Here is a 12,562-nt window from a genome sequence, read left to right on the forward strand (position 1 = left end):
GGTACCCAATTAGCCTGATCACATGTGGGATGTTCCAAATAGGTGTTTAATGAGCTTTTTTCAGCTTTCTCAGGATTTTTTGCCACCTTTCCCAACTTCTACTGGACATGTTGCAGCCATGAAATTCTACGTTAAGTATTATTTGGCAAAAAACAATTAAGTTTATCAGTTTGAACATTAAATATGTTGTCTTTGTAGTGTATTCAATTGAATATGGGTTGTGAAGGATTTTCAAATCGTTGTAATTTTTTTAAATTTATATTTTACACAATTTCCCAACTTGAACCGAATCCGGTTTGTGAATATTGGAGAAAAGACAATTTATAATTGTCAGGTTCAAAGTGCTAACTGAATATCTGAATAAAAGAAAAGGATCAGCTGACAAAAACAAGTGAGGCAGAATATTGATGTTTCTCGCGAGGAGTGCGATACAGATTGCTTTCTACAATCTGACTACACTAAAAATCTGTTTACACTCTCGCTCTTTTTATTTGGAACGCCCTACCCACAGTATGAGACGATTAGCCCCTGAGGGTGAGGGGAAGAAGATTGTGGGCTTCGTCTCGTAAGAAAAGAAACAAAAAGTAATGCACAAAGTGTTGCGTGCAGGTATGGCTATATCAGCAAAACAGTTTAAGCAATATTCCGAGAGATAAAAAGAGAAAGTGATGCTCTTTAAGGAAGATTAGAAGGTTCATGGCGCATCGTTTAACGTGTTGTTTTCACGATCTGTTCTGGTGGACGTCATTTTTCTACTGAGATGTCAGCAGTATCTTGTTTGACACAACCGTCATCTCGCCCCTGACTCAGCCATAATCCTTCTGTTCTGTTGCACAAGATAAGAAGAAGCAAGGCAAAGCAGCAAGCATACTGAGCAGTAACATTATGAATAAGTACTCATGAGAGAACGCATGATAACATATATATACAATTTTTCTAACAGTAAAATATTCAAAAAGGCTTTTTGAAAACAAATGCATTTATTAACAGCATTAAAAAAATATTTCACCAGAAAACTACTATCAGTGATTCTCATTATATACGACACTGTTATTATGAATAATAGTTTCCATCACTTCAGTGCCTGCTGGTCAGATTTATGAAATATGTTTATTCAATGAGGCGAAATCACATCAAATGGCAAACATTCTGACCAAATACATTATCTTGAAGAATCTGTGAAAGAATACATCTAAATAAAGTAATAAAGAAATCAATAGTATTGTTGGGCTCCCTTTTTTGCAAGTGCATCATGGTCTGGAGTAAAATTTGTTGTGGTAATTCTTAGGATAGAGCCGAGGTGTCGGTCCGTTAACCTAGATCTGTGACGGGCTTTGTTGACGTTCATGTGGCTGAACGTCTGCTCACACACGTAGGTCGAGCCAAATTGTCCACTCTTTTTTTTAAACACTCAGCACTCAGTGTCCACGTTTCTTTTCCTCGAGCCACTCATTTCAATGGAAGGATTCCAGGGGAAGGTTTGTAGGTGGCATTAGCATAAAACTGTATCTGAAAGCTCAGCGTGCGAATTACAAGAATGCTGACGTCACAGCCCACACTCGAAATTCGGCACTGATGGAAATAGAGCGCGGAGTGCGCCGGGGTCCGTACTACTTAGTACGTACACGCACTTGTGAGTGTGCACCGAGCTTTCTGATACGGCTTTTTGTAAATGCGCGGGCGGGTTCTTCCCCATCTATTGGGGAAACATAGTAATTGCAGGGAAAATGACCCAAAAAAAGTTTAATAATACAATTTATTCAGGTTTGGCAGGCCGGATTAAACACCCCCGTGGGCCGGATGTGGCCTGCGGGCCGTAGTTTGCCCATGTCTGGCTTATCCTGATAAAATCTAGTTTCAAGTTGGGCACCATCTGAGCCTAAAAATCAAGACAATAATTATATTGGTATGGCATCAGTTGTATCTGGCAGCAATATTGTTCATCATCTTGTGTATCTCTGTTATCATGGTGAGAAGACTTGGTCAGCACATTCTTCGATTGGTGTGGATTGATCAAAGGTGGCATCTGGAAACATTCTTAATATATGTATGTGCTGCCACTCTCTTCTGGAATGACTTAGTCGCGCTTAGAGAGCTTCTCAAATATCCTGAACCTGGATATGATACATGAAAGCACCTTCTACGAAGTACAACAACTCTTATTACATGTTGTCAACAAAAAAATGATGTCTCATCAGTGTCATTTCATAATGAATTGAAAGAAATCAACCAACCTCTGGAGATGAGGGATGCAACAGCCTTAGTTTTGGTGCAAAATACTGCACTTATTCTATAACCAGCTTGACAACAAGATTCTTGACTTTGAGCTTGCTCAAGTGACACAGAGTGGAACATCACAAGCAATGGATTTTTTTTAATTTTTGTACAATATTAGTCCGGGTACTGAGACTGCTGCATGACAATATGTCAGCTTCATTCCTCAGTAGCAGTGGAGATGAAACAGAACCTTTTGGGATTGACACAGGAGTCAAGCAGGGATGTGTCATCGCTCCAACGCTGTTCTTCATCTTCATTGCTACTATCCGCCGTCTCATGGGCAGACATCTTCCACAGGTAGTCCAACTTATGTACAGAACTGACGGGCAACTTCTTAACATCAACCGATTCAGGGCCAAAGGTCGAACCACCACCATATCCACCATGGAGCTGCAGTATGATCACGCCCTTGTAGCCCTCTCAGAAGAGGACTTACAGTGGACTCTGGTTGCCTTTGCGAAAGCATACAAACAGCTTGGTCTAGCCATCAACATAAAAAAAGACTCAAATCCTCCATCAGCCACCACCAAAGACTACTCCTGTCTTGGCCCCAAAGATCTTCTTTGACAACACCAGACTGGAAAACATGGACCACTTCCAGTATCTGGGCAGCCTTCTATCATCCAAAGCGAACATTGATGATGAGATACACCACTGCCTTAGCTGTGCCAGTGGGGCTTTTTCAAGGCTAAGGAAAAGAGTCTTTGAGAACCGCGTCCTTCTGGCAAAGACCAAAATCCTGGTGTAATACTACCCACTTTTCTGTATGGGTCAAAGGCCTGGACCACATACAGCAGGCATTTAATCTCCGCAGTGGTATATCACTAGAGATGCCTCCGAAAAATTCTCAGGATCAATTTGTAGGATTGACACACCAACACCAACGTCCTGGAGGAGGCTGACATCCCTACCATCACTGCCACCATCGCCCACCACCAGCTCAGATGGACTGGTCATGTTGTCCGCATGCCTGAGCTTCGACTTCCAAAACAAGTTCTCCACTCCCAGCTTGTTGAAGGAAAACGTGCCCCAAGAGGCCAGAAGATGAGGTATAAGGACAACATTAAAACAAACATCAGAAGGTTCCACAAAGACCTTAAGACCTGTGAAGACATGGCAAAAGATAGGTTGACATCGAGAAACCTTGTCCATGAGGGTGCTGCACTTTATAATGCTGAGCTCCACCATACTGCAGAAGAAAAGTGCAAACTCAGAAAGGAGAGAGCATCCACCAAACAGGTCCAACCCAAACCCACCACCATCAAATTCACCTGTTCACACTCCACAAGAACAATCGGGTCCAGGATCGGCCTTCACGCCCATCTGAAGACCCACAAGGACTAAGACGGGGGACAGTCATACTTGACCACGAGTGACCGCCGATGATGATGATGATGATGATCCTAGCAGTCATTGGGCAGTAGGCGGGGGACACCCTGAACTGGTTGCCAGCCAATCGCAGGACACACAGAGATGAACAACCATCCGCACTCGCACTCACACCTAGGGGCAATTGCTCAATTGGCCTACCAAGCATGTTTTTGAGATGTGGGAGGAAACCGGAGAAAACCATGCGGGCACGGGGAGAACATGCAAACTCCACACAGGGAGGGTCGGCGGTGGAACCAAGCCCACACCCTCCGAACTGTGAGGCGGACGTGCTAACCAGTGCGCCACCAATCTACCCAATTCGACTCTTGATGGATACATTGAAAGTGTCCAAAGTTGTTACAGACAGGCATGTTGGGATTCGATCTGTGATGAAAAAAGTCAGTTCTAATGAATAAACCAGCAGTTTAATGTATATCATATTACGAAGAGCTTCAGAAAAAAAATTATAAATATATCATCATCATCGGCGGTCACTCGGGACGAGTATGACTTTTTCTTTTTCTCAGGGTCGTCTACTTGTGGGTCCGCAGGTGGGCGCAGAGGCCGATCCGGGATCCACATATTTGTGTGAGCAGGGGAAAGTGGTGGTGGGTTGTGGTCGTGCTGGAGCCTGTTTTTGTCTTTCCTTACGGAGTTGTCGTTTGGTTTCTGCGACACGGTGGAGTTCCTTTTCGTGATGTGCTGCACCTTCTTGCACCGCTGCCCTCCAGCAGTTCCTGTTCAAGGCGATGCGCTCCCAGTCCTGAGATGTTATTTGGAATTTCTTGAGATTGGTCTTGAGGTTGTCCTTGAAACGTTTCTTTTGCCCGCCCGGGGCTCGCGGACCTCTCTCCAGCTGGGAGTATAACATCTGTTTGGGGAGGCGGGTGTCAGCCATGCGGATGAGATGTCCTGTCCATCGGAGTTGGTGCTGCATTATTAAAGTGGTGATGCTCGGTATCCTGGCTTCCTCCAGAACGCTGATGTTTGTGCGCCTGGACTCCCATTTGATCCTGAGTATTTTCCTCAAGGTTCTCTGGTGGTGTTGTTCAATAGGTCGTAGGTGCCTGCTGTAGGTTGTCCATGATTCTGCCCCATAAAGTAAGGTGGGGAGAACCACAGCTATGTAAACCAGGAGCTTGGTGTCAGCCCGGAGGTCTCTGTCTTCAAAGACTATTTTCCGGAGTCTGGCATACGCTCCACTGGCACAGCTCAGGCGATGGTTGACCTCAGAGTCAATGTCCGCTTTGGATGAGAGAAGGCAGCCGAGGTAGGGGAAATGGTGAACATATTCAAGTGCAGTGTTGTCTACATTTATGATGGGCGTAGTAGATGGCTGGTTGGGTGGGGGTTGATGTAGCACCTGGGTGTTCTTGATGTTCACGGTCAGACCCAGGGCTCTGTATGCCTTAGCGAAGGAGTTCAGGATGTCCTGGAGGTCTTCTGTAGAGTGTACTGCAATGGCATTATCGTCTGCATACTGGAGCTCCACCACCGTGGTGGTTCTGATCTTGGTTTTGGCTTTGAGCCTCTTAAGGCTGAAGAGCCTGCCATCAGTTCTGTACCAAATTGGGATTCCGTGTGGTAGTTCTTCGTTGATGAGGTGGAGTATGGCGGCAATGAAGACAGAGAACAGGGTGGGTGCAATGATGCATCCCTGTTTGACCCCTGTCTCTACAGTGAAAGGCTCAGTCAAGGAGCTGTTGTTGAGCACTGTGGCTGTCATTCCGTCATGTAATAAACGCAGTATTCTGACATATTTATCCGGGCAACCATACCTCAGAAGGATGCTCCATAGAGCCTGGCGATCCACCGAGTCAAAGGCCTTTGTCAGGTCTAGGAAAGCCATGAACAAAGGCTGTTTATGCTCACAGCATTTCTCCTGGAGTTGGCGTGCTGTAAAAATCATGTCTGCAGTGCCTCTAGCTGGGCGAAAACCGCACTGCGATTCTGGGAGAACTTCCTCAGACAGTGGCAGGAGGCGTTTGGCAAGAACACGAGCAAGTACTTTGCCAACTGTTGAAAGGAGTGAGATGCCCCTATAGTTTCCACATTCCGCTTTGTCCCCTTTCTTGAAAATGGTCACTATCAGAGCATCCCTGTGCTCCGAGGAGAGTACTTCTTTTTCCCAGACCTTCAGAAAGAGGGAATGGAGGTGGTGCTGGAGCTCTTGTCCACCTTCCTTTAGGACCTCAGCTGGGATCCCATCTGGCCCAGAGGCCTTGTTGTTCTTCAGGCTCCTGATGGCATCTTGGACCTCTGCTAAAGTGGGAGGTTCACCCATGTCTTCCCTGATGGGACTCTGAGGGATGCGACTGAGGAAATCTGACTGAGTTGTGCTGTCACGGTTGAGGAGTTCCTGAAAGTGCTCTCTCCACCGGTTGTTTATGGACTCATTGTCCTTCAAATGCTCCTGCCCGTCTTTAGAGCGCAGGGGGTTTTGGCCGCGATGGCTTGGGCCGTGATGGCTTGGGCCGTAGACAGCCTTGGTAGCATTGAAAAAGCCTCTGGTGTCACCAGAGTCTGCCGAACTCTGCATTTCCAGTGCCCTTTCTGTCCACCAGGAGTTTTTAATCCGTCTCACCCGGCTCTGGACGTCAGCCTTGGCTCTGGAGTGAGCCTGTCTCTTTGCTGTGCAGGTGATGTCATTTTGCCAGACACAAAAGGTTTCCCTTTTCTTGGAGATGAGCTGTTCTATCTCTGTGTCGTTCTCATCAAACCAGTCCTGATGCTTTCTGGCCTTGTACCCGAGAGTGGCACTGCAGGTGTCGAGGATGGAAGACTTGAGCAGGCTCCAGTGTTCTTCAATGTCCTCAGGGTATTCCTGATTGAGGCTTTCTCCAAGAGAAGCCTGAAACAGCTGCAGGGCGGCAGTTTTATTCAGGGTCTCAAGGTTTAGTCTTTGTCGGCTCAGCTATTTTGCAGTCTCCTCTTCCTCTTGAGTCTGATGGACATCGTGGATCGTATCAGGCGGTGATCTGTCCAGCAGGCCTCTGAATCCATCATGGGTTTTGTGATGCTCACGTCGCGCTGATCCCTGGCTCTGACTATGACATAGTCAATAAGATGCCATTGTTTAGAGCGAGGGTGTCTCCATGAGCCCTTGAGTTTGTTCTTCTGGCGAAAGATGGTATTGGTGATGATAAGGTGTATTGAGCACATTTGCTAAGAAGAAAAACCCCATTGGAGTTGGTGTTTCCAATGCCTTCCTTTCCAATGGTGCCCTTCCAGAGGTGGTGGTCACGGCCCACTCTGGCATTGAAATCTCCCAATATAATAATCTTGTCCTCCTTAGGGATTTTTGACAATACCGCATCCGGACAGGCATAGAAGGCCTCTTTTTTGTCCTCATCGGAAATGAGGGTAGGTGCATAAGCACTAAGAACTGTTGCCGTCTGGTTGTTGGCCAGCACCAGACGGAGTGTCATCAGGCGCTCACTGATTCCCACAGGGAGTTCAGAGAGCTGACTGATCAGTTGGTTCTTGATGGTAAAACCAACCCCATGGATCCTAGGCTCATCTGTGGCCTTTCCTTTCCAAAAGGAAATGTATACACCCTTTTCCTCCTTCAGATGACCTTCCTCTGCCAGTCGGGTTTCTGAAAGAGCAGCTATGTCAATCCGGCATCTTCTCAGTTCCCTGGCAATGATGGCGGTTCTCCTCTCCGGCCTATCACTGGTTACACTGTCCATTAGTGTGCGCACATTCCATGCTCCAAAATTCATGTTTCTGTGTTTTCGACCGAATATTGGTGATCCCGCTGAACGTGGTAATCCAGTCGGGAGGTTTGAGGCAGGCGATGTTTAGGGCACCTTTTCTAGCCCCTTCCCCCACAGGGGTGAGCAGAGTGGATCCTAAAAAGGGCTGCTCAGTCGTGGATGCAGCAACCGAAGAGCTCTTCTGCCTCGTTCCAAGAGCCCAACGATCATCTAACATCCACCACCTGATGTGCCAACTTGTGACTAGGGGCTTCCAGACTTCACAATCCTGCCCCCGTTGCCACTTACCGGTCGCCACAGGACTTTAATCCGGGATGTAAGGTGGATTCCCTGAAAAAGACGCCTGTGCGTGACTTTGTTTAGAGTGGGGACACTGGTGCACAGACAGCCACCACACTGTTCTTGACAGATCAGAGTCAGAGTCCAGTGGCAAGGAGACCAAGACGACTGGTGACCCTTTTCTGCAGCAGCCTTCATCCGCCTTCCCAGCCGTTGTGACGCCATCCCTGAGGTCAGCCATCATCGCCTGGTCCACCGTTGAGGTCTTCACTATTTACCCATAGCTGGAGTTGTTTACCCACAGCCGGGACAGTGGTTGATGGGCAGTAGGGCATGTCCACAGACCGGTGGGCCTACATGCCACATCTCTGGGGCCCACTGCTGCTCCGAGAACCTCCGAGAACTTAGCCTGGGACCGCAAGGTGCCAGTTACCGTGTGTGGCCACAAGGAGGCGTGTGCAAGTCTTGGCAATGGAGAGGCTGTGTACTGGCTGAGGAGGCTTATGCACTCGGCTCCTCTTTTCACCCCGGCTACTAGCCGGTGGCGGTAGCTGAAAGCAGAAAAGTGGTAAGCAGAGGCAGGATGCAGCATGCACAAACTACAGGCCAACTACTCCAACACTACTGCACTGACGCATCACACGCCCTGTGTCATAAACACACACACACATAAATATATCAAAGAAGAAGCAACATGCTGATTTAGCACTATGGCTATGAAGTATTGTTAGCCATTGGCAATCCTGACAGATCTTCACAAGCATTTGTTCCAACATTGCAGGCAAATAAACAGGACTGTCTCAGAAGATTAGAATATTGTGATAAAGTTCTTTATTTTCTGAAATGCAATTAAAAAAACAAAAATGTCATACATTCTGGATTCATTACAAATCTACTGAAATATTGCAAGCCTTTTATTATTTTAATATTGTTGATTATGGTTTACAGCTTAAGAAAACTAAAAAATCACATCTCAAAATATTAGAATATTTCCTCAGGTCAAGTAAAAAAAAGATTTATAACAGCAAAACAAAATCAAACATTTGAAAATGTGTATCAATGCACTCAGTACTGCATCAATGCGGCGTGGCATGGAGGCAATCAGCCTGTGGCATTGCTGAGGTGTTATGGATGCCCAGGATGATTGAATAGCGGCCTTTAGCTCATTTGCATGGTTGGGTCTGGTGTCTTTCAGCTTCTTCTTCACAATAACCCATAAATTTCCTATGGGATTCAGGTCAGGGGAATTGGCAGGCCAATCGAGGACAGTAATGCCATGGTCAGTACACCATTTACTGGTGGTTTTGGCACTGTGTGCAGGTGCCAGATCATACTGGGAAATGAAATCATCATCTCCATAGAGCTTTCTAGCAGACGGAAGCATGCTCTAAAATCTCTTGGTACACTGCTGCATTCACTCTGGACTTGATGAAACACAGTGGACCAACACCAGCAGCTGACATGGCTCCTCAGACCATCGCTGACTGTGGGAACTTCACACTGGATTTCAAGCAACTTGGATTTGTTCCTCTCCAGCCTTTCTCCAGACTCTGGCGCCTTGACTTCCAAATGAAATACAAAACTTGCTTTCATCTGAAAAGAGGACTTTGGACCACTCTGCAACTGTCCAGTGCTTCTTTTCCATAGCCCAAGTCAGACGCTTCTTCCGTTGTCTTGAGTTCAGAAGTGGTTTGACCATGGGAATACGGCTATTGTAGCCCATTTCCTGGACACGTCTGTGAACAGTGGCTTTTGATACCTGGACTCCAGCCTTAGTCCACTGTCTTTGAAGCTCCACCAAATTCTGAAAGCGACTCTTCTTCACAATGCTGTTCAGGCTGCGGTCATCTCTCCCTACCAACAGACATTTTGTGGATGTGCTTTGAAACTGCACTCTGTGAACAGCTTGCTCTTTTTGTGTCTTACCCTCCTGATGGAGGGTGTCAATGATGGTCCTCTGGACAGCAGTCAGATCAGCAGTCTTCCCCATACTTGTGATTTAGTTTACTGAACCAAGCTGAGTGTTTTTTAAGGCTCAGGAGTTCATTAGACGATTCAAGTGATTAGTTCAATACCCTACTAGTATACTTTTTCATGATATTCTAATATTTTGAGATAGGATGTTTGAGTTTTCTTAAGTTGTATGCCATAATCAGCAATATTAAAATAATAAAAGGTTTGCAATATTTCAGTTGATTTGTAATGAATCCAGAATGTATGACATTTTTGTTTTTTTAATTGCATTTCAGAAAATAAAGAACTTTATCACAATATTCTAATTTTCTGAGACAGTCCTGTAGGTAGTTTGGCTACAAAAGTTTCCTTTAATACATTGGTTCTTAACCTGGGTTTGATCGAACACTCGGGGTTTGGGTCGGTCTCAGGGGTTTGGCAGAGCCTCTACTGCGGAAGTCCGAACACACCTGATTTATCATGTAAATTTGTGATAACGCATATCTGAACTGGTCTCGCAAAGGCACACTGATTTGCAGGTATGTAATTTGTTGTGAGTTCATGCATTGTGTTGGTTTTGTTCTTTGAACAAGGTGATGAGCATGTACGGCTCATTTTGTGCACCAGTAAAAATCTGTCTTGAATTTTAATTTTTTTTTCACTAGAGTGGTTCTGTGAATGCGCATATGAAACTGGTGGGGTTCGGTACCTCCAACAACGTTAAGAACCACTGCTTTAATAGTTTGGTATTTGTAAGCCTTCATCCATCTGTCTTAATTGACAATGGTGTTTTGTTGTCACAGGGAGCAGTCTTACATGGAAAGTGTGGTGACCTTCTTGCAAGATGTTGTCCCTCAGGTAAATGTTCTCAGGCCTTTTTTACTCTGAATAGGTGTTGACATATGCAACCTTAACACTCAGAGATCTAGGCCTGTTATGATAATGAAACGGTTAGGACTATATATTTTTCCTGTAAGTCATGATAAACAATAATATTCTTGATGTTTTTTATGTCACTCAAACACAGCCGAGCAAAAATAAGTTCCAATAATAATCCTTTTTAAGAGCAATTTTCAAGTATGTTGTATTGAAATGTATAACAATAAAATATCTTAGTTAAAAAAAGTGCCATTAAGGCTTTGTTAAAAAAAAAAACTTCCAACAAATATTAAGACAACTTCTCTGTAGTGCAGAGTAAAACAAGATGTTTCCCTCGCAATTTCCACTTTCCTTTGGTTGTACGAGGATGGAATGGCTGGGAAATCAAAGAATTTTTGTCTCTCTCAAAAGTACCGTTCTTCCGCACCATAAGAAGCTTCGGGTTAAAAGGCGCAGACTCAATTGTGGGGTCTATTTTGTGTTTAATTCACACATAGGGCGCATGCATGCCATGACTTACGGTAAAAAAAAAAAAAAGAAAAAACATCACGGAGACAGATAGTGAGTTTGGATGTCCTTTATTCTACTGTTTAACCATGTACTCTACTGCAGTAGTCCTCACCCTTTTTTGCGCCACGGACCGGTTATGTCAGCAATATTTTCGCGGACCGACCTTTATATGAATAAATAATACATTTATATAAATAAATAATACATTTATAATAAACTTATAATAACTTATATAACTTAAATACGATGAAATAAAATTATACGACTGGCATAAAACCAAATATAAACTACATAAAAATAAAACTCACCATTACGTTGAATTAGTGGGAGCACTGAGCTTGTTTCTCAGAAACGAGCCGGTCCCATCGAGGCGGAATCGGAGACAATGACACCTGAAGTGGTTAATGTTTGTCTTTTAATGCAGGATGCTTGGTCTCCATGTGCCGAAGCAGTTTTGAAGGCTTCATTTCCTTGTTAGCTAGCCTGTCGCCAAATATGCAGAGTGCGCTTGGCGCGTCAGAATCACCTGTGGCGATAAATCCATATTTTAAGTAGAACTCCAGAGATGTTCTTTTTAAATGCAGCTTTCCTTTTCTTAGAAGTTTTAGCCTCTTCTTCTTCTTCTGTCTCCTCATTGGGCTTTTTTCCCTTTCTGAAGAAGCTTTCCAAACATCTGTTTCTTGCTCATTTTTGTTTGCTTCGCGGGCTCGACTGGGGTGATATGTCACGTGACCGAGACGAGCGTCTTAACCTTAATTAACCTGTATTAAGAGACACAGATGCACCGACGGATGTAATTGGGAGAGAATCGGCAAATTCTTTATATTTTTCAAGATACATTCTTACTCATTTTTACTAGCTTTGCGGGCTTGACTGGGGAAACATGTCACGTGACCGGGACGAGTGTCTTGACTTGAATTAATCGATCGTCGATAATATATATATATATATATATATATATATATATATATTTTTTTTTTTTTTTCTGTGCGGCTTGGCGGCCTGGTACCAAGTGACCCACGGACCGGTACCGTTTCGCGGCCCGGTGGTTGGGGACCACTGATCTACTGTACTCACATTATTGTTAATCGATATTCATACGCAAATCCGTCCAAGTCCTCATCTTCTGCATCCAAATTAAACAGTTGGGCAGGTTCGCCATTAAACATGCCAAGTTCCTTCTCTTCGTCACGTTGCTCTTCTGCAATGATCCTGGCTTTCCAGAAAGCTCTACTTGTGCCTCGTAAGCATGACTCTTTATCTATGACATTTTAGAGGTTCCTAATGCTGTTTTCTTTGAACAAACGATCGTATTTATTTATCAATGGCGGCAGAGGTACGTGCTCAATGTTTAACGTGCAATCCTCTGATTGGTTTACCGCCCCGATCTACGTAAACCGTAATGCCCTCTGATTGGTTCATCGGGTCTTCATATTACGGCTGTATAATACGAAAGCCACACAAAACAACTTTACAGATTTTGGAATTTGGTCCACCCAAAAGGTGCACCTTATTAAAAGTTCGTTTTTTGAGAAAGTTAAAGGCTTTTAAGTGTACCTTATAGTGTGGAAATA

General features: G+C 44.7%; 1 protein-coding gene and 1 pseudogene across 17 annotated transcripts in view; one reads left to right on the plus strand and one right to left on the minus strand.

Moving 5' to 3' along the window:
* The window catches only part of bcas3 (BCAS3 microtubule associated cell migration factor), a 322,912-nt gene that overhangs the window by 24,647 nt on the left and 285,703 nt on the right, over positions 1-12,562 (plus strand). For 16 of the 17 annotated variants that reach the window (XR_015859651.1, XR_015859656.1, XR_015859654.1 and 13 more), the window contains one exon: positions 10,403-10,457. The exons of the other annotated variant lie outside the window; for it this stretch is intronic. Coding sequence is in view for 10 of the 16 variants with exons in the window: in XM_088381955.1 (XP_088238081.1) it covers positions 10,403-10,457 (55 nt within the window). In the remaining 6 variants the exon portion in view is untranslated. The remainder of the gene's footprint in view (positions 1-10,402; positions 10,458-12,562) is intronic. 17 annotated transcript variants of the gene reach the window in all.
* LOC148394777 (uncharacterized) lies at positions 3,553-6,774 on the minus strand (annotated as a pseudogene).

This window comes from Syngnathus floridae, chromosome 7, assembly GCF_059516105.1.
Source record: "Syngnathus floridae isolate MCC-2025c chromosome 7, RoL_Sflo_1.0, whole genome shotgun sequence".
Taxonomy (NCBI): domain Eukaryota; kingdom Metazoa; phylum Chordata; class Actinopteri; order Syngnathiformes; family Syngnathidae; genus Syngnathus; species Syngnathus floridae.